Here is a 26,040-nt window from a genome sequence, read left to right on the forward strand (position 1 = left end):
ATGAATATACAGTATTTCTGTGATTAAAGGGGAAGGTATAATTCAATTAATCAAGATATAATATGCAGACAAATTTTCAGGAAATAACTGCTTTGTAATTAAAAGAATATATATAGTAAACTTTGAAACATAAAAGAGTTATTACTATTTGATATAAGATCAGTTCAGTCGCTCAGTCGTGTCCGACTCTCTGCGACCCCATGAAATATAAGATAATGGACACTTAAAATACCTCTAAATATCTGTGCACTTTGTCTTCAAATCTGTTAGAAGCATTTTCACCTGTGTGCCTCTACTTTGCATTTTAAGAGCAAAAACAAATTTGGTTTCCAAAGATGAGAAAACTGAAACCAAAACAGTAGCAAGTTGGGATATCAATATATAAAAATATTCTCTGTTTCTGAACGCTAGTTTAGAACCTGAGAGATGTTCAAATGTGTAAGTGTTTATTTAACAGACAAGACGTTTCACGACGACATACTCACTGTTGGCTTCACCAACAGCTGCCCCATGACAGTGAACATGCGGGAGAGGCCGACGGGAGTGCACACTGCGGAAGAGAGAGAGCTTCCTTCAGAGTTAGGAGAGACTGCGGGCCCGAGATACGCCAGACTCCAGGACTGCTGCCGTGAGAAGACGCTCCGTGCGAACCTAGGTCTCCCCGGTGTTCTGTCACAGGGCTCCTCATATCACCACTAGAGACGCTCGAGGGGCTGGCACGCAGAGGGTGGGCATTCTTGCACTTAAGGGAGACTTGTGAAGACCAAGGAGGGGCAGGAGATGCCAGACTCCAGCAGCTGAATCACAAGAAGGGCTCTCACTTCAAAGAAGTCAAAGAAAACCAGCCAGAAAACAGGCTGCATTTCAAGTGCCAATGCTAACCACCCGCAAGTGACGACAATACACTGACGTCGTTTTACCCACACTCATCTGCTCACAGTGCTGCTGAGATACAATGTGATGCTTTAAGTAAAACAATACATATTGTGAAGAAAAAAAAGACCACGAATTCATCAAACAGAATTTGCCAGTTACCACTCAAAGACAGGAGGCAGTGCTGCAGCTGGGGCGGGGGCAACAGGGAGAACTGGGGAGCGTGTCTGACTCTGTGTTCCCTCCCTTTCTCTCTCCAGCTCTGCGCAAGAGGCTTTCTTTAGAGAAAACCAAAGGTATCTTATTGGTTCAAGGTTTCAGTGTATCAAAATTTGTCTTGAACATACAAAAAAAGTTAAGAGCCAACTTTAAAAACAAAATCTCCAAGCTGTTAAAGAACCTCATCAGGAAACTTGCCCATAATTTTCTAGAACACAGAACAACTCTGCTTTAATATCAATATTATGTCAGAAAAATACTTACAGAGAAGTAACAAGCATCCCATCAACGATATACAGGAATATAAATAAGGTAGGTAGAACTCCCAGAGATCTGTTAAAAAATGTAAATATTTTAGTACATCCAAAATACTGTGCATTAAGACACAGACTGACTATAGATAGTAAACATCATAATTGCCTACTTCAGTCTACTAAACCATGTAATTTCTAAATTGTACAATAAAAAGATCTAAAACAGAAGAACAGGAAATAACTCTTTTGCAAAACATGTTTAGAGGGAGAAAATAAGCCTCCATGGAATTTTAAGAACAGAAACCAATTAACCAAAGGGGGGAAAAAAAAGTCTGAAAAGCTGCTTGCTCATTCTATATACAAGAAACACATAAACATTCATTTCTTTCCTTAAACATGTCAAAAGACTTTTTAATTCTGTAAATTAACAATACGGATTAACTATACAAGGATTATTACATAATAATATACAAAGAATTATTTAAATGTTTTAAAAAGTGAATGTGTAATTATATTCCAAACCGTAGTCTCCCTTAGAGAAACTGGTTTAAACAAGTCAATCCGCACCATATAAAGATTCCATGCTGGCAGCGTCATTGTCAATGAGTGCTGAGGCTACCCACACGATCCCCAGAATAAGCAAGGCCAGGAGGATGAGCATGACCAGAGTTTCTAAAATTCGGGCTCGGATTCCCTGAAAAATACAACAAAGATTTAATTGTTTAATTTTAACACATGAACAACTGGGCTTCTGTCGATGTGAAAACAAAAATTCTTTGGAAGGGGAGGAAATTTATATTTCTCAGCAAGACAAAAAACACTAACTGCTTACTGTTTGTAATGTTCAGACTGACTTTTCTTTTGAAAATTATGTAAAACACCATTAAGCTTTGAAGAAAGTACCCAAAAAATTCTTTAAAAAAACATTTTGCAGAGCCATTTTAAACAATTAATTACTTTCCTAACACTTTCCACCACGAGAGTAGATTAACGAATTTTTATTTGTGATTCTTTTTTTTTTTAATTTGTGATTCTAATCAAGGGATTACAAGGCTAATTAAGGCATGCTGCCAAGCAGTTCTGTGAACACCCAACTTGGTGAGAGCACAAAGCGCCATCTACTGGAGAAGGCAGGAATCCCGCCGGCTCCCCACAGCCTCCAGCGCCCTCTAGCGGCCGGATGAAGGCCTCTTCACGGTGACCCAGCCTCAGAAACCATGGGGACAGATGGTATCAATATTTGTATCAATTAGACATCACTCCTTTGTCCACATTAGATTGAATTTTTCACTAAATCCACCAGGATGGAATATAATAAAGAATCATTGTGTACAATTTTAAATATATAAAACAAATTCTGACCTTAGGGCAAACAAGAGGCCAACTTAAATTTGAAACCTAGGGGACTAGGCAAAAAAGAAAAACTTTCTCATATTCTTAGAAATTCATCAAATGACTGAATCTATACTTAGATGTAAATATTCATATTGTTCTTTTGTACTGTAACATAACAAAATTATAAGTATATCCATGTTTCTCAAATCACGTAATATGTCCTTCCATATTAAAAACAGTCAAGATATGAGCTATATATAAAATCTAAAATATGGACTTATTTCCATTTTGCTCTAAATGTTACTTTCTAATTTCTGATTTACAGAAACAGGTTGCAATTAAATCACAGCTCCTCAAATTCAGTAAGAAAGGAAATATCCGAAAGCCACGGCCAAGCATTCCCAGCCTGAAGCGATGACTCAAGACTTCCCTTACCACAGGGTGGCCCCTTGTAGGTGAAAATGTATCAGGTAAAGAACCCGCCTGCAATGCGGGAGACCTGGGTTCAATCTCCGGGTTGGGAAGATTCTCTGGAGAAGGGAAAGGCTACCCACTCCAGTATTCTGGCCTGGAGAATTCCATGGACTGTATAGTCCACGGGGTTGCAAAGAATTGTACATGACTGAGTGACTTTCACTTCACTTCACTTCTTCAAAGTTAAGAGTCAGTGCCCCTTATGTGCTCAAAGCAAGGGAGGCTGGTGAACCAGAGTGATGATCACCTGCATCTGACTTAACACATTAGCTCTCACAGTAGCTACAACTCAAGTGAGAGGAAACAAGAACAGTCACAAAACAAACTACTAAAAGACACACTTCTACTTTTCTGAAGAACTCTGAACCTACACTTCACAACTCTCAAACCATTTAGGATACCAAAACATGACCACTACCTTTTAGCACTGATTTCTTTTTCCCCCTCTTCCTCTTTCTAAGCAAGAATCTCTTAATTACACCTTAAATATGATCTGGAAAGTCTATAAATAAAACAGATTAAAAGAGTAGGCTCTGGAGTGTATGTATTACAATCTCAGTTTCATCTCTTCCTGCCTCTGACTGCAGCCCAAATCCTGCCAGCCTCCAACTAGCCCACAGGAACATCTGAGCTCACAAAACACATAACACATGTCTGAAGTGTCATCATACATGAGCTAAAGAGCAGTGTTACTCAGAACTATGAGACTTGATGTCCAAAAACAGGCCATTTTACTACAATAATATGTTACAGTTATTATACCCAGCAATTACAATAATGTAACATTAAGTTACAGTGAGTGCTATAATGATAATAAATTTGGGGAACCAGTCACCAGTAAGACTTACATACCTCCTCTGACATTTTGGTAAGAACTGGTGGTGATTTAGTTGCTAAGTCTCTAAGTCGTGTCTAACTCTTGCGACCCCATGGACTGTAGCTCACCAGGCTCCTCTGTCCATGGGATTTCCCAGCCAAGAATACTGGAGTGGGTTGCCATTTCTTTCTCTAAGAGATCTTCCCGACTCAGGGATCAAGCCAGAGTCTCTTGAATCTCCTGCATCTGACAGGTGGATTCTTCTACCAACTGAGCCACCAGGGAAGCCCATGGTAAGAACTGTTTCTTAGCAATTCAATCTGTTTTTCATCAGATCTGTTCCTCTGTGTTGGAAGGCAATGCTCCGTGGTTCTCTCCCACGTCTGAGCATCTCACCAGCAGAGGTGGGCAGTTCTCATTCTGGACCGTCTTTTCAAGGATATCTGCACAGCGAACGGCCTGGGAAGACAGAGACACTGTCTCTGCAGCAGAGGCAGGTCTGCCTCCTTTATATTGTCAAAGAGGAGGTCCCCCCACAGAGCAGAAGCCAGGCAGGTTTGCTGCAGGGTCCCCTCGGTGCGGGGCTCCACAGCTGTGACACGAGCCCACTGTGGGGACAGCTTCCACTGGGCCGCGTCGCGCCTGTGGGCCCGGGGCCTGGGGAACTGGCAGGAACAGCGGGCTGCTGCACTTGCAGGCTGAGGAATGAAGTCCCCTGTGTCGGACCAGGAGTCTGTGTCTACAGCCAGTGTCTGTGAAGCTGGCCAACTAACCTGTCACCTTGCAAGTACCGTAATGTCTCAGATCCCGGCAGTTTCAGACAGCTTTGGGCAGCTTTCTGGGAAGAACAGACAAGGGCCCACACGGTTGGGTTCAGGGCCAGGATCGAGCTGTGAACCCTCTCACCCAGGCCTCAGACAGGCAGAAGTAAGGGCGTCCCGCCCCGCCCCACCCCGACGGCTGGCGCACGCGGGGGCTGACCCCTGGCCTGGTACAGCTCCCTCTCCCCTGAGTGGAGCAGGAAGGGGTCTTCTCGTGAGCATGTAAGAGCAAGCCCTGCAAGGCCAGCTGACAGGAACCGTCCTGCACCTACCATGGCTAAAGGGAACTGCTTTTCTATACACTCAGTGCCCTGCCATATTTTTCCAAAAGTTTTAGAGTAGATGTGGATGACTTAAGATACAGGAGAGCAGACTGTTGTCTTTAATCTTCAATATTTTCTTAAAATAGTAAATGTCCAAGAGTCTGGAACCCGAAAGAATAACTTTTTAAAAATATCCAAGTTTGGTTTATGAGACAGACAGTAGACAGGCCTGTTAAGAGCCCCAGCCAGAGTAGCAGACCACCGGGCTCAAGTCCTGTTTCCATCCCTGACCCACTGTGTGACCTCGGCCAAGTGCCTACACCCCGCCGTGCCCCAGCTTCCTCCCTTGTAGAATGAGTTTACTAGAGACACCCTACCTCACGCGTGGTCATCAGGACCACACGAGTGAACGTGTGCAGCGTGCTGAGCGCAGAGTCAGGTGTCATGACTCAAACTGTTGCCTCTGCGACTGGAATCTCCAAGACTTGGGAATTCACCTATCTCTCATGCTTCTCAATTAAACGGAGACCACCATTCACTGCCAGCACTTTCCCTTTTCCCGTCTACCATGTGCCACTGGAAGAAACCGGACTGACTCCCTCGCCATGTGAGCACCCAGTTCACCAGAGCTTCCCCACCCACCGGAGGACCCGAGGGGCTCACACGGAACCCTGTCTCCATTCCGGGGCTGCCCATGCACCTAACCGGACCCCTCATCTCTTGGGCCCCCCTCCGAGACCTCACCTGGGGCAGCTGCCCCCTCAGTCCAGGACCTCCTCGTCTCCTGCGATCTCTCCACCCTCTAACCTGGCTCTGGGCCTTCCTCCTCATGCTCCTCCCTCCTCTGAGCCTCCCAAGCCCTCCAACCAGTCTCGCTTTCACTGGTCTAAACCCCATAGTGAACTAGCACATTTTAGTGATAATTCAGCATCAGTAATGTTCTAGTATTCCTGGCCCCTTTAACTTCCACCAGACCAGTTTAATTTCACCTGGAAGCTACAGCATTGCTCAAGAAATTTATAGAATCAAGAGAAATTTTTGATACTACCCTTCACAGTGGGACTTCAGTGTCACCCGGCAATCCTCATGCTGATCAGCAGCTAATACTTCCCTCAGACACATGTAAATGTCTTCCTGGCCTTGGTCCTAACCTCACACCCTGCGTCCTCCCATGACAGCTGACCTTACCTGTCCCTTAGTGAGACCCCTCAGCTCCCTTCCCCTTGTCCTTCATCGCTGTCTCCATTCCTATGTCTTTCATTCTGTAAAGGAAAGTATCTCAGATTCCTTTTCTCTGATGGCGCAATCTTCAGTGTTCAGCCTTTCACAAGCTGTATCAGGGCTTCTCAAACACTAACGTGTGCAGATTTATTGAGGGGCTTGTCAATCCCTGCGTACCAGCCCCTGTGGCTCCCCGGCCCATTCTTGTGAAGGTGGTCGCCCAGACAGACTGCTCCCTTCTCTCCTGGACGATCCTGCCTCCTCACATGGCCAACAAACCTCAAGTTTATACCTTTAGTCCAAATCACACCAGAGGCCAAGGTCCATAATCTTAATCACCACCTCACCTTAGATACCTCACAGCAACTTTCAACTGAACCCGAAAATCAAACTCATCATGTTATCCCCTAAACCCGCTCCAACTCAGTGTCACATGCCTCAATAAATGGCACCATTATCCACTTTGTTGTTTTTGCCAGACACTCTGGAAACATCCGTGTCACCTCCTTCCTGCTGCACCCCACCCCATCCCAACACACACACACACCTGGACCCCGGTCCAGTCCAGCACCAAGTCCTTTTGATTCTTCCGTGTAATTACAGCTCAAATTCATCCACCTCTTTCTACTGCCACGGCATCTGTCTGGATGACACCCCAGCCTCCGAGCTACATCCTGGTCCAACATCCACACTCCTGTCTTTCCCTGACCTGCCGCCCATCTCGCATGGGAGTGTGTATCATCTCAGGATCACTCCACTTGCTAACCTGGGAAACAGATGCATTACTGTGACAACAAACAGCAAGGCTCAAGCCTCACCAGCGCCACTCTCCACCTGAGGGCCTGCACAGGCACATCCCTGAAGCTGGGCCTTGCTCTTCCTTCTGCTGTTTAAACAGTATGCAAAATAATTAGCGACACAAACAAACTGTTTAGGGTTAACTAGTACAGAACAGCACTGTCCAAAAGCTATTTCTGTGATCAAGGAAATGCGCTATTCCGTGCTATCCAATAACACAGCTAGTCACTGTGCGTGTACACTGAGAACCAGAATAACAGAACACAGCCCTTATGACTGAAGAGCTGGTTTTTAATTTTATGAATCTTAGTTACCTTAGATGTATACAGCCGCACGTGGCTACTGGTTACCACACAGGTCAGAGAGACTGCTGACGGCCTGCTTCGGACAGAATCTCATGTTTAGCACTCTCTGTACTCTCAAGTACTTTCTGGCCATTTTCCTAAATTTAACCTTGATATAAAATTCTCTGAACAAATCTCTCTGTGGTTAACCATTATATGTGAAAGTTTTTCTTGAAAGAAACAAGCTGTATCATTCCAAGAGGATGCTTTTTCTATTATAAATATATGAATAAAATCAAGAAGAAACATCTGAAATGTACACTCACATGATTAAGCAGCCAAATAAGAACATTTAACCAGATAAACCTCTGCAGTCAAAGCACATGCACTCTTCAAAAATCTACTCCAAACTGATCACCATTTCTTTTGAAAGTAACAACTCATAAAAAGAAATTTTCTCATTTTCAGTTATTAATCTAAATTTTTTAAAAAGAGTAAATCAGGAATTACAGAAAAGGCTGCCACAGAGCAAGTCACTGCAATTACAGATTATGGTTATACTTGTTTATGAAATACTGAAGATGACTGACGTCATCAGAAACAACTGTCATACTTACCCGATCCACTATGAGGCGAGGATAATTGTTTTCCTTTTGTTAATTCTATTCCCTTTTCATGATTAAATGGGACAAAATCAGCCCAATATGAAATCAATTAAGTATCACATTTATGAGCTTTAGCAAAACCAACAGAAAAGCGTAACAAATCTGTTCATTAAATGCAATGTGGCAGATTTTCCACCTTCAACAAAATCAGAATAGAGAGAGAAAGGGTGAAGGGAATAAATAATCGCACTTTATTTGTTCATTTAGCATCGACCGGCTCATGTCTCAAAAATACACGAACTGTTATTATCACCCTTCTTTAGAACACTAAAATAGTGCCAAGCCTGAAGAGCACAGGCTTTGCGGCATGTAGCGTGGGGTTTGTAAACTTTTGTGTGTGGTTCTGTTTACAAAGAAATGAAGAGCGTTGTGAGAGCTTTTATCACTACCATTAATCACCAGCAGGACGGCATGTAAGCAAAAAACTAGGCCTACTGCTCATCTTTCCATTAGGAGTCAGAATCAGGGGCTAGGACGCCCCCAGGGGAAGCTCCCTATCAACTTCATTCTTGCATAAGCTGAGCTAAAAGATGTGCCAGATGTCAGCATAAGGGACTGAAACATCCTGCAATCGACAAAGTGGCAAACACTGTCAGAGTGGAAGCAGGTTCCCTGTTCATCTCAAAAAGTAAGAAATGTCTCCAGAATATGAGATCACAGAACTACTCGTCATCAACAGTAACACTTGCTCACACAATTCTGAATGTTGTACCATGCCATACAGTACTAGGATTTCATGAACTTCATAACATTTTTATAAATACTTGTCTAACCCAGCCCCCAAAAACATAAATCTCAGTTACCTTAATGAAACACCATCCCTTTTATTGAAATCATAGTATAATAAGCACTCGGTGTATTAGTAAAAAAAATAAAATAAAATAAAACTTCAAAACAAACTACTTTCTTTCCGCCAAGGAAACATTGTTTTTAAGAAAAGTAAGCTATATACTTAATTACTTTAATTTCATACTAATTGTAATGGAAATTACAATTATCTCAACATTTAACAGTTTAAATTAGATTAAATAGGCTAATAAAGGCTAAACACCAAATTTTGGTGCTGGTCAATTATATATTAAATGCTCTGCGCTGAACATCAATGAAGTGAAAATCACAATATATTTACAAAAGCTCTAATGGTAAACTGTTATGTTTCTATGGTGATGAACATTTAAACAAGATTTTGCATGGACATCTTGACCTCTTGGAAGGTATGTAAACACCACTTTATATACTATGTCTCCACCCATCAGAAAAGCCTGGGAAAAATTTCTACATTCACAGAACATTTAAAATAAATATCAAGCCATTGTTTCCATTCAACAAAAAGGGTCTCTTAGTAACATTAAGATAAGGTTTGCTCAGCATGACATCAAGACAGCACCAAGCATACACACAGTCGTCTGGGTAAGATCGATAGAAGTACTAATAAAGAACAGAACATAAAGGCAGGTATTAATTATTTTCAACCATGAAAAAACTACAAACAAGCATCCCTAGAGAGTCAAACATTTCCCCCTTTGCTCCCAAAGAAATCATTAAAAGGAGAGACAAAAAGCATTTTGGTCCCAAGTCAAAGAAAACAGCTTTGTGGAAAGCATTGTTAAAACTCTAGAATGAAATGCTTTTTAATGTTAATATTTTCTGCAGTTTATTATATATACACATATCTATTTACTATAGTCATACAGGAGGAAAATTGAAAATGCTGAGACTCAAGGTATTGAGACTTGACAAAAAGGAAGCATTTTAGGGCACGTTAAAATAATACCACCAACACTGCTAGTTCATTGAACTAAGATGTTCACTAGATTTAAATTAATGGGCAGAAATTCTCAGGATTTTAAACAAACAAAATCCTCCAGATTGCAAGTAAAATAAACAAATAGATACCGTGAATTTCCAACATGTAAATGAAAGAACTGAATTGTAAAAAGACTGCAGGGACTTTCCATCAAAATGTTTAAATATAACTCTAAATTGGGGAAAAAACATTTGTCAGTACACTTGATCACATCAAAATAAACTAACGGTTGGCCAGTAACGACCTTTTCTAATTCTAACTCTGTTCTAGTAATTCTTTAGTAAAACCTGACGGAAAAGAAGAGAAGGGAACTATGTGCAAAGCTCCTACTGTGTAGTTGCTTTATATGTAATCACTGAATATTCAAAATAAAGGCAAATTTATTATAAACGAGAAACTCACACCCCAAAAACGCAATAATCAGCCTACAGTCACTCTGTTCAAGGCCCGTCAGAGCTCTTTAATTCAGGTCTGTCAGCTTTTGAACCTGTGCTTTCTACCCTCAACACAAGACAGAAATACGGCCTAAAAGACAAACTGATATGGAAAGAGAAGGTAAGGGGAGAAGGCTTAAAACGCACTAACAGTTCTAGGAAACCTATAATTTTAGTAAAGAAACTAATGCAAAATATACAAAAGCTTCTTTACCAGAATACCAATTTTTCAATTCCATTTCATGCTGAGCAAATGCTCAGCCCTTTAACAGAACATTGTAGCCATTCCCTTACTAGTCCTTTCATAAAACACCCAGGCACAAGCTTCAATAACAAACAAACGGAAAGAAGGATCATTAGGTTATTATGATATTACATTAGTAAAGTAAAACGTATAAGACACTAAAGGATACACTATAACATAAAAGCAATTCCACATGGTAATTTAGGTAACAGTGTCATATTGCTTTTGTGGCAAAAAGTATACTTACACAAAAAGCACTAGGAATTCCAAGACACCACAGAAGAGCTATCCTTATGACACTGAACTAGAACGTACAAACTAGAGAGAAGTCAATGCCTGGCTTTGAGGCTTCAAAGGACAGGCTGACTCTCTTAATGCTGGTGATGACTAAGTTGAAGGCAGTGCTCACTGACCATCTGAAAATCCTCGGGCCCTTAAGAATGATGCTAAATCTGCTCTGCCTGTGCTCTGTAAATGGAACAAAGCCTGGACGACAGCACATCTGCTGACAACATGCGTTACCGAAGATTTTAAGCCCACTGATGAGACCTACTGCTCAGACTAAAGTCAAAGTGAAGTTGCTCAGTCATGTCCAGCTCTTTGCAACCCTATGGACTGTAGTCTACCAGGCTCCTCCATCCATGGGATTCTTCAGGCAAGAATACTAGCGTGGGTTGCCATTTCCTTCTCCAGGGGATCTTCCTGACCCAGGATCGAACCTGGGTCTCCCACATGGCAGGCAGACACTTTACCCTCTGAGCCACCAGGGAGGATTCCTTTAAAAAATTACTGCTCATCGACAATGTACCTGGTCACCTAAGCGCTCCAATCAAGATGTACAGAGAGATTCAAGTTGTTTTCATACCTGCAAACACAACATCCATTCTGCAGCCCATGGATCAAGGAGTTATTTTGACTTTCAACCCTTGTTATTTAAGAAATACACTCTGTAAAGCCTTTGGCTGCCATAGACAATGATTCCTCTGATGATCTGGGCAAAGTTATTTGAAAATCCTCTGCAAAGGACTCACCATTCTAAATGCCATTAAAAACATTCATGATTCATGGGAAGAGGTCAAAACACCAATATTAACAGGAGACTGGGAGAGGTTGGTTTTGACCTTCACAGATGACTCTGAGGGGCTCAAGACTTTAGTGGAGGAAGTAACAGCAGATGTGGTGGAGACAGCAGGAGAACGAGAAGTGGAGCCTCAGTATGTGACTGCATTAATGCTATCTCATGATTAATTTTCACAGAAAAGCACTGCCTCTTAGGCATGAGCAGAGAAAATGGTTTCTTGAGATGGAATCTATTCCTGGTGAAGATGCTGTGAAGACTGCTGAAATGACAACAACGATTCAGAGTGTTACATAAACTTAGGTAAGGAGCTAGCAGCCAGGTCTCCAAGGCCTCCGATTCTGAAATAACATCTGCGACGGGTCAAATGGTGTCACACAGCACTGCATGCTGCGGAGAAAGGAAGAGCCAATCAAGGTGGCAGCCACAGCCACCTCATTTTAAGAAGCTGCCACAGCCACCCTCCTTCAGCAACCTCCCCCCGATCAGCAGCCAGCATCAAGGCAAGACCCTCCAGCAGCAAAGATACTGACTCGCTAAAGACTCAGACGATGATTAGCACCTTTTTTAGCAAAGAGGTGTCTTTAAATTAAAATACGTGCACTGTTTTTCAGACACAATGCTACTGCACGTTTAACAGACTACAGTGTAGTATAACCATAACTGTCACATGTACTGGGAAGCCAAAAACTCATGTGACTCGCTTTACTGCAATGTTTATTCTCTTGTGGTGGTCTGGACAGAAACCCACAGTATCTCCAAGGCTGTCAGTCTGTCCATGGTGTAGGTATGTCTATTAAATACCTTCGATATCCACCCAACTTAAAGGAACATCACCACAACCACTGAGCACCTGTGTAGCCCTCTGAACCATACACACCTGCAGCGCCAACCTGGTAACCACCAATCTGAACCGCTGTGCTCATCACTTGCTTTTTTTGAAAAGGCAGAGAAACCGGAGATCACAGTGCCACAACATCCACTGGATCGTGGGAAAAGCAAGAGAATCCCAGAAAAGTATCACTTCTGCTTCACAGACCACACCAACGCCTTGACTGGGTGGATCACAACTGTGGGAAATTATTAAAGAGATGTGAACACCAGACCACTGTAGCTGCCTCCTGCGAAACCTGCAGGTCAAGAAGCAACAGTTAGAACCAGACATGGAACAACGGACTGGCTCCAAATTGGAAAAGGAGTACATCAAGGCTGCTTATTTACATAACTGATATGAAGAGTACATCATGCAAAATGCCAGGCTGGATAAAGCACAAGGTGGAATCAAGATTGCCAGGAGAAATATCAATAACCTCAGATATGCAGATGACACCACCCTTACGGCAGAAAGCAAAGAGGAACTAAGGAGCCTCTTGATGAAAGTGAAAGAGAAGAGTCAAAAAGTTGGCTTAAAGTTCAACATGCAAAAAACAAAGATCATGGCTTCCAGTTCCATCACTTCATAACAAATAGATGGGAAAACAATGGAAACAGTGACAAGACTTTATTTTCTTGGGCTCCAAAATCACTGCAGATGGTGACTAGAGCCATGAAATTAAAAGACGCTTACTCCTTGAAAGAAAAGCTATGACCAACCTAGACGGCATACTAAAAAGCAGAGACGTTACTCTGCCGACAAAGGTCTGTATAGTCAAAGCCATGGTTTTTCCAGTAGTCATGTACGGATGTGAGAGTTGGACTATAAAGAAAGCTGAGCGCAGAAGAATTGATGCTTCTGAATTGTGGTACTGGAGAAGACTCTTGAAAGTCCCTTGGACTACAAGGAGATCAAGCCAGTCAATCCTTAAGGAAATCTGTCCTGAATCTTCAATGGAGGGACCGACACTGAAGATGAAACCCCACTTTGGCCACCTGATATGAAGAGCTGACTCTTTTGAAAAAGACCCTGATGCTGTGGAAGATTGAGGGCAGAAGAAGGGGATACAGAGGATGAGATGGTTGGATGGCATCACCGACTCAATGGACATGAGTGTGAGTAAGCTCTGGGAGATGGTGAAGGACAGGGAAGCCTGGCGTGCCGCAAAGAGTCGGACACAACTGAGCAACTGAACAACAATGTGTAACATAAAATTTACCATTGTAACCATTTTTAAGTGTACAGTTCTGTGACATTAGGTACATTCACAGAGTCATGCAACCATCACCACCGTCCATCTCCAGAGCTTCTTATGTGCTCAAACTCTGCACTCATTAACCACTCACTCTCCATCTGGCCCCAGCCCCAGCCCACCCACCATCTACTTTATGTCTCTATGAATCTGACTACACTAGGATGCTCATATAAGTGAAATCATAACAGTATTTGTCTTGTTGTGTCTGACTTTATTTCACTCAGCATAATGCTCTCGAGGTTTATCTGTGTTGTAGCATGTCAGAATCTCCTTCCTTGTTAAAGCTAATAATATCCCACTGTATGCACAAACCACAATTTATCTATTAATCCACTGATGCACACTGGGGCTGTTTCCAAGTTTGGTTATCTATTATAAATAATCCTTCCATGAAAATGGGTGTATATATATCTCTGGAGTCCTTGCTTTCTTTTGTGTACATACCCAGAACTGGAATATCTGGATCATATGATAATCATATTTTTAATTTTTTAAACAACCACTAGACTATTTTCCACAGTGGCTGTCATCATCTTATAGTCTGACTGACAGTGTACAAGAGTTTCAGTTCCTCAGTATCCTCACCAATACTTGTTAGTTTCTGATTTTTTTTCCCTAGTAGCCAAATGGAGAAGGATCTCCCTGTGGTTTTGATTTGCATTTCCCTAACGCCTAGTGATGGAGAAGGCAATGGCATCCCACTCCAGTACTCTTGCCTGGAAAATCCCACGGATGGAGGAGCCTGTAGGCTGCAGTCCATGGGGTCACTAGAGTCAGACACGACTGAGCGACTTCACTTTCACTTCTCACTTTCATGCACTGGAGAAGGCAATGGCAACCCACTCCAGTGTTCTTGCCTGGAGAATCCCAGGGACGGGGGAGCCTGGTGGGCTGCCGTCTATGGGGTCGCACAGAGTCGGACACGATTGAAGCGACTTAGCAGCAGCAGCAGCAGCAATGCCTAGTGATATCAGGGTCTTCTCATGTGCTTATTGGCCACTTGTACGTCTTCTTCAAAGCAGTGTCTAAGTCCTTTGTTCCTTTTTAAGGATTTGATAGAGTAAGATCCATCACCATGTTCTTCAAAATTGTTTTGGCTATTCTTGGTTCTCTGCCTTCCATAGAATTATACTATCTCCTTGTCATGTGCTGTAAGATAACCTTAAAATTTTTAGTAGAGTTGTATTGACTCTAAAAAAAAACCTGAAAACTGGTATTCTTATCATATAAAGAAATTCATAAACATAAAAAAGCTACCCATTTACCTAGCTTTAACATCCTTCAATATGATTTTTTCTTTCCGTATATTATTTCAAGAAGTTTTAAAAAATCATTTGTTGGGTTTATTTCAACATATCTTAGTTGTCTTGCTATATAAAAGATATCTGTAATTAGATTTTCTGTTTGTTGTTTTTATTGATTTTTCTGTATTAATCCTACATCCAGCTTCCTTGCTAAATTTTCTTATTTGAATTATAATTTATCTTTAGATTCTACAGGATTTTTCAAAAGACAACGTCAACTGTTAATCAAGACTATTTTGCTCATTCCTTTCAGTTCTTCCTTTTCTGGCCTAACTGTGGCTGGTAAAGACCTCTACTACAGTGCTATCTGTCACTAGAAATAAAAGTACTCAAGATGGCTCTAATTATAAAGTAAATGCTTTTAACACTTTACTACCAAGAAGTGCCAGCTTCTTGGGAGTAGGGTGGACCCCCACTTAGTGAGAGTGTCCCTCAGCTCTTGGTCTGCTTTTAACCACGATGGTCATCCATTTCATGGATGTGTTCTGTGTCTCTTCTGAGGTGCTCTCTTGATTCTTTTCTCTCATTTACTCTCCTAATAGGAATTACAGTCATAGACTTTCTAGTGTTAAACCAACCTTGATAGCTGAAATAATTCTTTTGAATGATGATCTTTTGTGTACACAGTTGGATTCAGCTTAATATTCCGATTCATAAGAATTCATGAATCAGATGGCTGTAATGTTCCTTTCTCATACTAAGCATGTCTGCTTTCGGCATCAAGATTATACTAGTTCCATAAAACACAGCTGTGCAAGTCCCATCTTAAGATCGCTGGACAAATTCGATGCAATTGTAGTTATCCATTGTTTAAAGCCTGTAGAAACATCCTGGAAACTGTCTCGACTTTTTTTTTTTTTATCAGAATGACTTAACAGAACTTTCACTTCTGGCAGTACTGAGAACAAGGCATCCTTAATTCCCTCTGCCAAGACAACTCTAAACTGCTACATCAAATATTTTCATATCTCTCTGAAATCTTCTTTTTGTCTATTAACTCTGAGAAGTACATTGAATTTGGTACCTCTCACAATGTTGACTTTTCCCAGTTGTCTGCTCACCTTCTGAGTCCCTGCTCATCTTTAGCACACAAACTTTTTGTCCTGCTGCTTCTTCCTCTACCACCTCCCGCCTCTGGTGACGCTGGGTCTGAGAGTGACTGGGTGAGGCCTCTCAGGACCCTGTGCCCTGGTGGGCCTGTAAGCGTTTACCAGATGATCAGCCCCCAGGACCACAGGCTCTGTGTAAGTGTTCCTGGAGCTCGCTGGAGGCAGCTCTGCTCTGAGCACCCGGTCCTTCCTGTTCTTCACATCCTTCAGCACATGGTTTTAATTTCTGTTAAAACTAGGCCCAAGAAGAATTTGAGGAACACACATACTTGGATATCCAGAAATATTAAAATCAACCTGCTAACAGATGCAAAACTGGATAACATCCTATGGGACAATAAATGGAATGCTGGGTGCTATCTTTTGTGCAGGGAAGAAATCACTTACAGTTTCTATCAGACAACTTAATTTGCATCGGGCTTAGTTTCCTCCAGCTTCACTCTAACCCTAAGGAGATGAAACACAGCCAGGTCAACAGAACACTAGTCAAGGGGCACACCCCTGCAGGACCACACAATCCCCAGCATCCACTGGCAATACCCAGGGTCTCCTCCATCCGTTTCCAAGTCTTGGACAATTTTCCCTGGCACTAGAAAATTTATGTACACAAAATAATTTATTAAAATAAAGGCATAAAATATATGTATACACTAATTATGATTACACAATAACCCAAGTGCAAATGCTGAAAGGTAATTTGGAATTATATAAAATACAACATGGGGTTAATTGGCTTTCTCTAGACTTGTCTAAATTATAATTAAAATATTAATGAAAAACCAATAGAAGTTACGATATACAGGAGAATCAGCCAAAATCATCAACCTTGTGAATATGCTTCATGCAAGCAAGTAAGAACCAGGAAAATGAAACGTTAAAGATCCTAGAATACAGACACATTTAGGAAAGGTTTATATACATTTGCAGAAATCATCTTGGAATCCTGAGAAGGAATTTCTAAACACTAGATTGGAAAAGATCTTCTTTAAGCAACTTTAAGGTCACAAGGTCCTAAAGGTCCTAAAGGAAATCAACCTTGAATATTCATTGGAAGGACTGATGCTGAAGCTGAAGCTCCAATACTTTGGCCACCTGAGGCGAAGAGCTGACTCATTTGAAAAGACCCTGATGCTGGGAAAGATTGAAAGCAGGAAGAGAAGGGGACGACAGAGGATGAGATGGCTGGATGGCATCACCGACTTGATGGACATGAGTTTGAGCAAGCTCCGGGAATTGGTGATGGACAGGGAGGCCTGGCCTGCTGCAGTCCACGGGGTCGCAGAGAGTCAGACACAACTGAGCAACAAGGTCATGAGAGGCCAAAACAGCTACAAAGCTAAAGAGAAGAGGCCAAAAGAAAAGACTGTGCCACACACTTGCTGATGGAATCAGAGCCAATCCAAGCAGAGACCACAGAGCCTCCGAGGTCTAGAAAAATGAACAAAGAATGCCCCCAAATTAACAAATAACTGAGTTTCAGACGAAGGGTCCATAAAGCTAATAGGTAGAGAGACAGAGGAATCAGGGACATCAATTCAGGCTGACAGTTAACAAACACATAATTTTTTACCACAGAAAACAGGAAAAACATGTAATAAATAAATAATCAATCAGTTGTACTGTCCCCAGCAGCAGCAATAGTACCTAACATACAAAAAGTGGTCAATAGGAATTAACTGAATGAACTAACAATGCTAGAAGACAATGCCATCAACAGAGCAGCAACGCTGAGATCAACGATAGAAAGCAAATGGGATCAAATCTATAGAGAAATGTCCAGGGGAAATTACTAAAAAACAGAATGAAAATAACAAGAGAATAGTGATTCCAGGTAGTACAAGCTGCAAAAAGTCCAAAAATACGTGTAATTATAAGATTTAAATATTAATTTAAAAATAATAGATAATAGTAATATCACTGTGTATATTTCTTTAGAATAACTGAGTAACAGAAAAGTTTATTTAGCTTCACTCTTTTTAATCACCTCACAAAATTAACTACAGATAGATTTAAATATTAGATCTTCGTAAAAACTCCCAGAAAAGATAGCTAAAATAGAATAGACTATATTACTCATCCTTGGCTTTGAAGGAATAATAACACTTTAATAATGTAAACCAATATCAAAGTACTAAGAAAGTGTAAGTTTAAAATGGAAAAAAGTGAGGATAAAGTGAAATCAGGTTTTGTTGGCCTAGTTGTATGTCTGTTGTCAAGTAGTAAAGAATCTGCCTAACAAAGAAGGAGAGGCAAGAGATGCGGGTTCCATCCCTGCGTCAGAAAGACTCCCTGGAGAAGGGCGTGGCGACCCACTCCAGTACTCTTGCCTGGAGAATCCCATGGACAGAGGAGACTGGCGGGCTACTTCCCATGGAGTCACAAAGGGCCCGACATGACTGAGCACACATACACACACTACCTGAGTTTTCTCATACAATTAACTGAAAGGCAATACCCCTTGTTATCAATAGGACCAGCTCAAAATTTTGTATGTTTTATGAATCTTAAAGTACATTAAATAAACTTTCTAATGTTTTAGAAACCAACATTATATATTTATAAACACTTTAAATTAAAATTTGATTATACATTATGCTAAACTGATATTATACTTCAGGCTGGGTGATAAAATGATACATCAGTTCAGTTCTGTTGCTCAGTCATGTCCGACTCTGCAACCACATGGACTGCAGCACACCAGGCCTCCCTGTCCATCACCAGCTCCCAGAGCTTGCTCAAACTCATGTCCATCGAGTCGGTGATGCCATCCAACCATCTCATCCTCTGTCATCCCCTTTTCCTCCTGCCTTCAATCTTTCCCAGCATCAGGGTCTTTTCCAATGAGCCAGTTCACTGCATCAGGTGACCAAAGTATTGGAGCTTCACCATCAGTCCTTTCAATGAATATTCAGGACTGATCTCCTTTAGGATTGACTGGTTTGTTCTCCTTGCAGTCCAAGGGACTCTCAAGAGTCTTCTCCAGCACCACAGTTCAAAAGCATCAATTCTTCAGCACTCAGCTTTCTTTGTGGTCCAACTCTCACAGCCATACATGACGACTAGAAAAACCACAGCTTTGGCTAGACGGACCTTTTTCAGTAAAGTAATGTCTCTGCTTTTTAATATGCTGTCTAGGTTTGTCACAGCTTTTCTTCAAAGGAGCAAGCATCTTTTAATTTCATGGCTGCAGTCACCATCTGCAGTGATTTTGAAGCCCAAGAAAATAAAGTCTGTCACTGTTTCCATTGTTTCCCCATCTATTTGCCATGAAGTGATGGGACCAGATGCCATGATCTTAGTTTTTCAATATCTTATAATTGATAAATGTTGAAAATGATACACAATACTTTGAAAAAACTGTTAGGCTAATTTCTTGGCTTGGCACCCCTCAACAATACAGGTAGTAATATCGAACCCCACCTCCTGTGAGGTAGAGGCCTGTGGACTCTCAGGGGACTTCTGCTCAGAGCTAAGGCTGAAAGAGAGAGAGAGAGAGTGTGTGTGTGTGTGTGTGTGTGTGTGTGTGTAACAAGTCTGCCCTTTTGCTGAGGGCTTTCAGTGGAGCTTGTTTCAGCTCCCAGGCAGGCTAAACAAATGACTTTACAAGTACAGTGCTGCTCAGTCGTGTCTGACTCTTTGCAACCCCATGGACTGCAGCCCGCCAGGCTCCTCTCTCTATGGAATTCTCCAGGCAAGAATACTGGAGTGAGCTGCCATGCCCTCTCCTCCAGGGGATCTTCCTGACCCAGGGATCGAACCCAGGTCTCCTGCACCGCAGGCAGATTTTTTATCACCTGAGCCACCAGGGAAGCCCAAATAAATATGAGTTTAAGTGCCCCCCAAAATAGAAGATTTTAACAATCCTAACTCTAGCCACTTGGATGAGCTCTCGTCCTACAGACCTATTTATGTAAGGCACTCTCTGCTGCTGCTGCTGCTGCTGCTAAGTCGCTTCAGTTGTGTCCGACTCTGTGCGACCCCATAGACGGCAGCCTACCAGGCTTCTCCGTCCCTGGGATTCTCCAGGCAATAACACTGGAGTGGGTTGCCATTTCCTTCTCCAATGCACGAAAGTGAAAAGTGAAAGTGAAGACGCTCAATTGTATCCGAATCTTAGCGACGCCACGGACTGCAGCCTACCAGGCTCCTCCGTCCATGGGATTTTCCAGGCAAGAGTACTGGAGCGGGTTGCCATTGCCTTCTCCTAAGGCACTCTCTACTCAGCATTAAATCTGACATTTAATTTTACTTTCAAATAAAATTCACTACAACCAAGGGTAGCCAGTTTTCAACTTCCCCAAAAAAAGTTTTCGAAAAGAGACTCTAATTGATGATAATGATTATTCCTATAAAACTGTTTTATGTATATCAGAAGTATTAGGGCCAGTTTAATTAAAAGTATAATTAGTTTAAAGTCTGAACCTGGTGATTTTTTATTTCCTCCTTACCTAAACTTCTTACTTAATAGATAATGAGACATTAGTTGGTAATTTAATTATCATATAAAATAAAGTTTAAAATTCAGTTACCTATTAAATATAATACCTTTTTTTATGACTACACTGTTACAAGATAAAACCATTTCTATTTCAAAAGTAAATGAAGCCGTGTTGCCGCCACTCTAACACCTCCTGTTATTTGCTATCACGTGTGAAGCGACCCCACACCAACCTTCCTGGTGCTTCGGCTTTAGCTTGCGCACAGCTGGCACCTTCAGGCCTCTGATAATGATGCCACTTCTATCTGCACCTCAGTGCTTTACACACGGGTCAGGTGGGGCACCCAAAGACAAGGCCAGACTGCACTCCACTGTACAGATGCAGACACTAAGAATCGAGCCTGGACGTTCAGGTCAGCAAAGAAGACTCAGCAGTTAAGTCCGGGTCTTCTGAATACCAGCGCTTATGGTGCTGCCACTGTCAGATTAGATCAGATCAGTCGCTCAGTCGTGTTCGACTCTTTGTGACCCCATGAATCACAGCACGCCAGGCCTCCCTGTCCCTCACCAACTCCCGGAGTTCACTCAGACTCACGTCCATTGAGTCAGTGATGCCATCCAGCCATCTCCTCCTCTGTCGTCCCCTTCTCCTCCTGCCCCCAATCCCTCCCAGCATCAGAGTCTTTTCCAGTGAGTCAACTCTTCACATGAGGTGGCCAAAGTACTGGAGTTTCAGCTTCAGCACCAGTCCTTCCAATGAACACCCAGGACTGATCTCCTTTAGGACGGACTGGTTGGATCTCCTTGCAGTCCAAGGGACTCTCAAGAGTCTTCTCCAACACCACAGTTCAAAAGCATCAATTCTTCGGCGCTCAGCCTTCTTCACAGTCCAACTCTCACATCCATACATGACCACTGGAAAAACCATAGCCTTGACTAGACGAACCTTTGTTGGCAAAGTAATGTCTCTGCTTTTGAATATGCTATCTAGGTTGGTCATAACTTTCCTCCCAAGGTACTACTAGGCAAATAAAGGGAAAATCTAGCCATACAGTAAAAATCTCTCCTCTTCTGATAACTGGAAAGTATCACATTATTACGAAGTGTGCAGGAACTGAGCAACGTGCTCTAAAAGCACAGCTGCTCTTTAACAGCAACTGACACTGTCGCTGACATCATGCTGTGGTTGCCGCCATCGTGCAACTTTGATGAAATTAACATTATTCCATTAACCAAATGATTTTTAATTCAAAATCGTTTTAAACTCAAATAAGTGTTAAATAAAATAAATGCAACCTTTTCTTCAAAATAACGCTTTTATGGGTCTTTCTCTGAGACCCTGTGCGTCAAGCTCCAATGTCTGAAGTGCTCAGTTTGTATTATTATGATCACGCCTTTTACAGTAGAGTCACAATGCCAAAAGGAGCCCTGTACGTCACAACACTACCAGAACCAAATGTTCTGAAAATAATCATTCTTATCCATATTGTTTCCACAGAAAAAAACTAGACCCTCAACTGAAGGAAGGTAGAGGAATTCTTTTAATAAATTACTGAATGATTTTTTTTTTCTTGAAGGTGTTGGGAAAATCAAATTAACACATAACAATAGCTAGTGAGATATGACTCCATTTTCTGTAATAAACACCAAGATCAAAACGAGACCCAAGGTAAATTTCCTTGAAAGGTCCCCAGCAGGAGCTTCCCTTTTTGCATGTGATTTCCTCTCACCCACAAAAACCAGGCCAAATATGCGCATGTGCCACTAACACTAAGCAGCACTTCCTCAATCACTCATTTCCAACAATTTATGGATGATCACAGTGGCAAAAACGAGCAAAAATAATGAAAGAATGCAATGGACTTCCTACTCATTTCTGTGTCTTTTTAAGATGGAGGCCTGATACAAATTAGCCACTGGGGGGAAAAAGTCATCTGGTCATAAAATACAGTACAAGGTCACTTTTATGTAAGTTTGCCAAAAGGGACATAAACCAGGACAATTTCAAACTGTGACACAGGATAGAAACATATTAAAGCGATGTCTGTTCCTCCTCCATTGTGCTGTCACGGTGCTCAGCTTTATAGGCCTTGCAAGCACTGGCACCCAGCTCTTCGCTTCCACCTGGCCAGTCTAATTAATTAAGAAAGGAAGTTACCTCAGATTTTGTCCTTTCTGCTTTTATTATCAAGCACTTTGTTTGAAGTTCGAGGAGTTAACCTCTTAATCCTACAGACCGTGTGCTATGTTCTGGACATTTGGGGATGTCTGGATGGCTTCGGTAATTGGTCAGGATGTTGCTGTCACTTATGTTAAATTTTATGCCACAACTTCAAATCAAAAATAGGCATTAATGTGAGGCACAGTATAAAGTTACTCCCAGAAACATCTTTGGTTCATGAAATAATCTGTCATTGAGATTTTTTTTTTTACTTTCATTAAGTTGTTAAAATTTTTTCCCTCATGACACTTTATTTTCTCTATGACATTTTAATTCAAAGTAAGATGTTAGGTTACAATATGAAACAAACATATTCCTAACTCCCGTTTAAACCCTGGCTAGAGATCGCAGAGTCAGACACAACTGAGCGACTGAAGTGAACTGAACTGAGATTAGACCGGTTGATTATGCAATCGAAAAACATCTCTGACATCATCTGAAATAATCCAGAGGTCCCTCAGAGGCAGCGTGGGGAGAGTTACACAGGTGACCTGAGTATGACAGGAACAGGAGCGCGGTCAGCCCCAAGACCCTCACACTCTGGTGCATGACTGAGCGGCCAAGACAAAAACTGTGGGAGAACACCTCTACCACAAAACAAAAACAGAACCCACCAGACACAGCCTCTTCATCAGAGCTGAAACGTAAGATGCAAGCAGAGGGCAGGTTCAAACACACATGAACACACGTGAGGCTCACTACAGTACAGACAGGTGACCACGAAATGATCTAAATACACATCAACACAGGCAATGCTCACTACAATATAGACAGGTGACCATGAAATCATCTCAACTAGATTAATATTTAACTACTAACAGAATTCCAAGGTAAAAGTTACCTTCTTACAAAAAACAAAACAAAAAAGCCTGCTTTATCAAAACCACTTATATTCTCCTACCCTTGAGAATTATAAAGAAGGGAAAGAGCTAGGAGATGGACCCAATAAAAAGAAACATGGGCCAAGGCCGCGAGAGAAGAAAGGCGATTTAAGGCCCTTAAAAGGACACGGTCAACCCCCAGGCCTAAAATGTCCTGTTTGAATTAACATAGTGGTTTAATTAAAAACTAAGTAGAGAATTCTGCTTAATTTGATTCTCAATTCGAGCTCTGCATCCGCCATGGCCAGTGGCCAATTTCCGCATCTCGGCACGATATGCAAGGGGCTGCTTTAAAATCGACTGCCCAGGGGAATCAATGGGAGTTTGGTGGGGCCATGTGCCGTTCAGGGGCTCCACCAGACTTCGACGCAGTAAAACAGCACCAGGAGGGAGGCCAAAGGGAAAAAAAGGAAATTTCACTTAACCATGTTACAAGTTTGTCATTACTCAAATTATTGTGCTCAATCTACCAATTACGGTGCTTTCTAAAGCTCTCCTCAAGGTCGCCTTGGAAGTAGATGTGTCAAATGTAACCAATGAACAAAGCGCTTTAAAGGGATCCACGTCAAAATGTCAGCAGCCCACCCCCTTCATCTGAGCAGTGGAGTTCCTCGCTGTGGTGCAACCTGTGGTAGTACCACCTGTGGAAAGCACTGGAGATGTTACCAAACATGTTCAGAGTCTGTGCAGTAAATACAAATGGTCGTATGTAACAGGATGGCACAATACTGCAAGCACAAATACACCTAACACATTAGACTGAAATAGACAATGCTAATAATAACCCCTGAAACTTCCGTGTAACTGGAAAAGGTAAATATTGTGAATAACATTCCATGATTACTCAGACTTTAAAGCTCTCTAAACATTTCTAATAAGGTCTAGATGCAAATTCTTTTTAAATTTTACTGAAATATATTTGATTTACAACGTTGTGTTAATTTCTGCTGTATAGAAAAGTGACTCAGTTATACATACATATATATTCTTTTTCAAATTCCTCTCCTTAGGTTTATCACAGAATACTGAATATAGTTCCTTGTAGATGTACGTTCTCTTAGGCAGTTTTGATTCTGCTTCAGTACATGCCATTTCAAAACGGGAAAAATAATGTGGAATCATAAAATTGTCTAATAATACGTGAATAATTAAGAGCTGACTGCTGTATTTCGTTGCTTCCCAATGATCTATGCATGTAACACTGATGCTTTCTAGAGTACTTAACAGTCAAATGCACGAAGCTCTAAGATAGTGACAATAATAACCCGACATTTACTGAGTTCAATCCTGGGTTATGTGTTTCACGTGGACAATCACTTCTCATTCAGTCTTCCAGACGAATGGTGAGGTAACTATCATTACTAGACCCACTCCACAGAAAGAAAACCTGAGGTGCAGACGATGCCGCCAGCCCAGGCAGCCGGACACTGAGGACAGACTCTCCCCCACAGTCCTGCAGCCTCTCCTCCACACCCCCGGCCCCAGACCAAGAGGAGAACTATTCTGCCAAGCCGCAACCCACCTCCCTCCTTCCTTCAGCAGTATTTATTAAAGACCACACACTTTAATTTGGTTTCTACAACTCCCATTCATCCCCCAGCTACCAGTCTCATAAGTGGGAGCCATCCTGAGCTCTGCTCCCCCGCCCCTTTAAATCCTCGGCTGTATCTGGGAATTAACAGGATGGGTCATGCCCACTGCATCCTACAATCTCTGGGTACATCAGTCCCCTTGGAGACCATGAGATGTAGCTAGTGGCTGGAGGGACTCTGAGGAAACATACTCAGAGATGCACTCAGAAAAGGCATTCTTTTAATCATGTACAAAGAGACTAGAAGTAAAAAAATTGGAAGGAAGAACTGCTGTGTAATTGTAGGCACAAAATATCTCTACTTACCTTCTTATACCTCTCCTCAAGCTGTCTCCCCTCTGACCTTGGTGGACATGCATCAACTGTTTTTAATTCTACAGATGGTGCTAACTCTGCTCCGACAGATTTAGCCAAGTCCCTTTTCCAGTTGGTTAGTTCACAAGAAGGGAGGACGATGATCTGGACGCAAGAGGTCTGTCCATATTGCACACTGTTTTTAAAATAATCTATTTAACTAATAACCAGATTTCTACATAAAGCATAACCTAGGGATCATAGCTTTAATCTCCAAATATGAAAATGCATTTATAACACTGAGCTTTACGTAGTTTCTGAACTTGATAAGATGACTCATGAGACAGACGGGGGGTGGGGGGAACTCTGTGTGTTTGAAGCACAGACAAGGCCCTGTTAGTGACTCTGTTTGAGAGTCAGGGGCGTAACTGATTCCGGGGTGGTAATGTCCCCACAGAGCGCTCTGCATGTCCACTGCATGTACTC

The 26,040-nt window shown here is 41.9% G+C and overlaps 1 protein-coding gene across 8 annotated transcripts in view; it reads right to left on the minus strand.

The window, feature by feature from the left end:
• LMBR1 (limb development membrane protein 1) overlaps positions 1-26,040 on the minus strand; it is a 132,922-nt gene that overhangs the window by 56,335 nt on the left and 50,547 nt on the right. For all 8 annotated transcript variants that reach the window (XM_024990682.2, XM_059885581.1, XM_059885582.1 and 5 more), the window contains 3 exons: positions 1,914-2,040; positions 1,357-1,425; positions 486-550 (listed from right to left, as the gene is read on the minus strand). In XM_024990682.2, coding sequence (XP_024846450.1) covers positions 486-550; positions 1,357-1,425; positions 1,914-2,040 — 261 coding nt within the window. The remainder of the gene's footprint in view (positions 1-485; positions 551-1,356; positions 1,426-1,913; positions 2,041-26,040) is intronic.

The sequence above is a fragment of the Bos taurus genome, chromosome 4 (genome assembly GCF_002263795.3).
Source record: "Bos taurus isolate L1 Dominette 01449 registration number 42190680 breed Hereford chromosome 4, ARS-UCD2.0, whole genome shotgun sequence".
In the NCBI taxonomy this organism is placed as follows: domain Eukaryota; kingdom Metazoa; phylum Chordata; class Mammalia; order Artiodactyla; family Bovidae; genus Bos; species Bos taurus.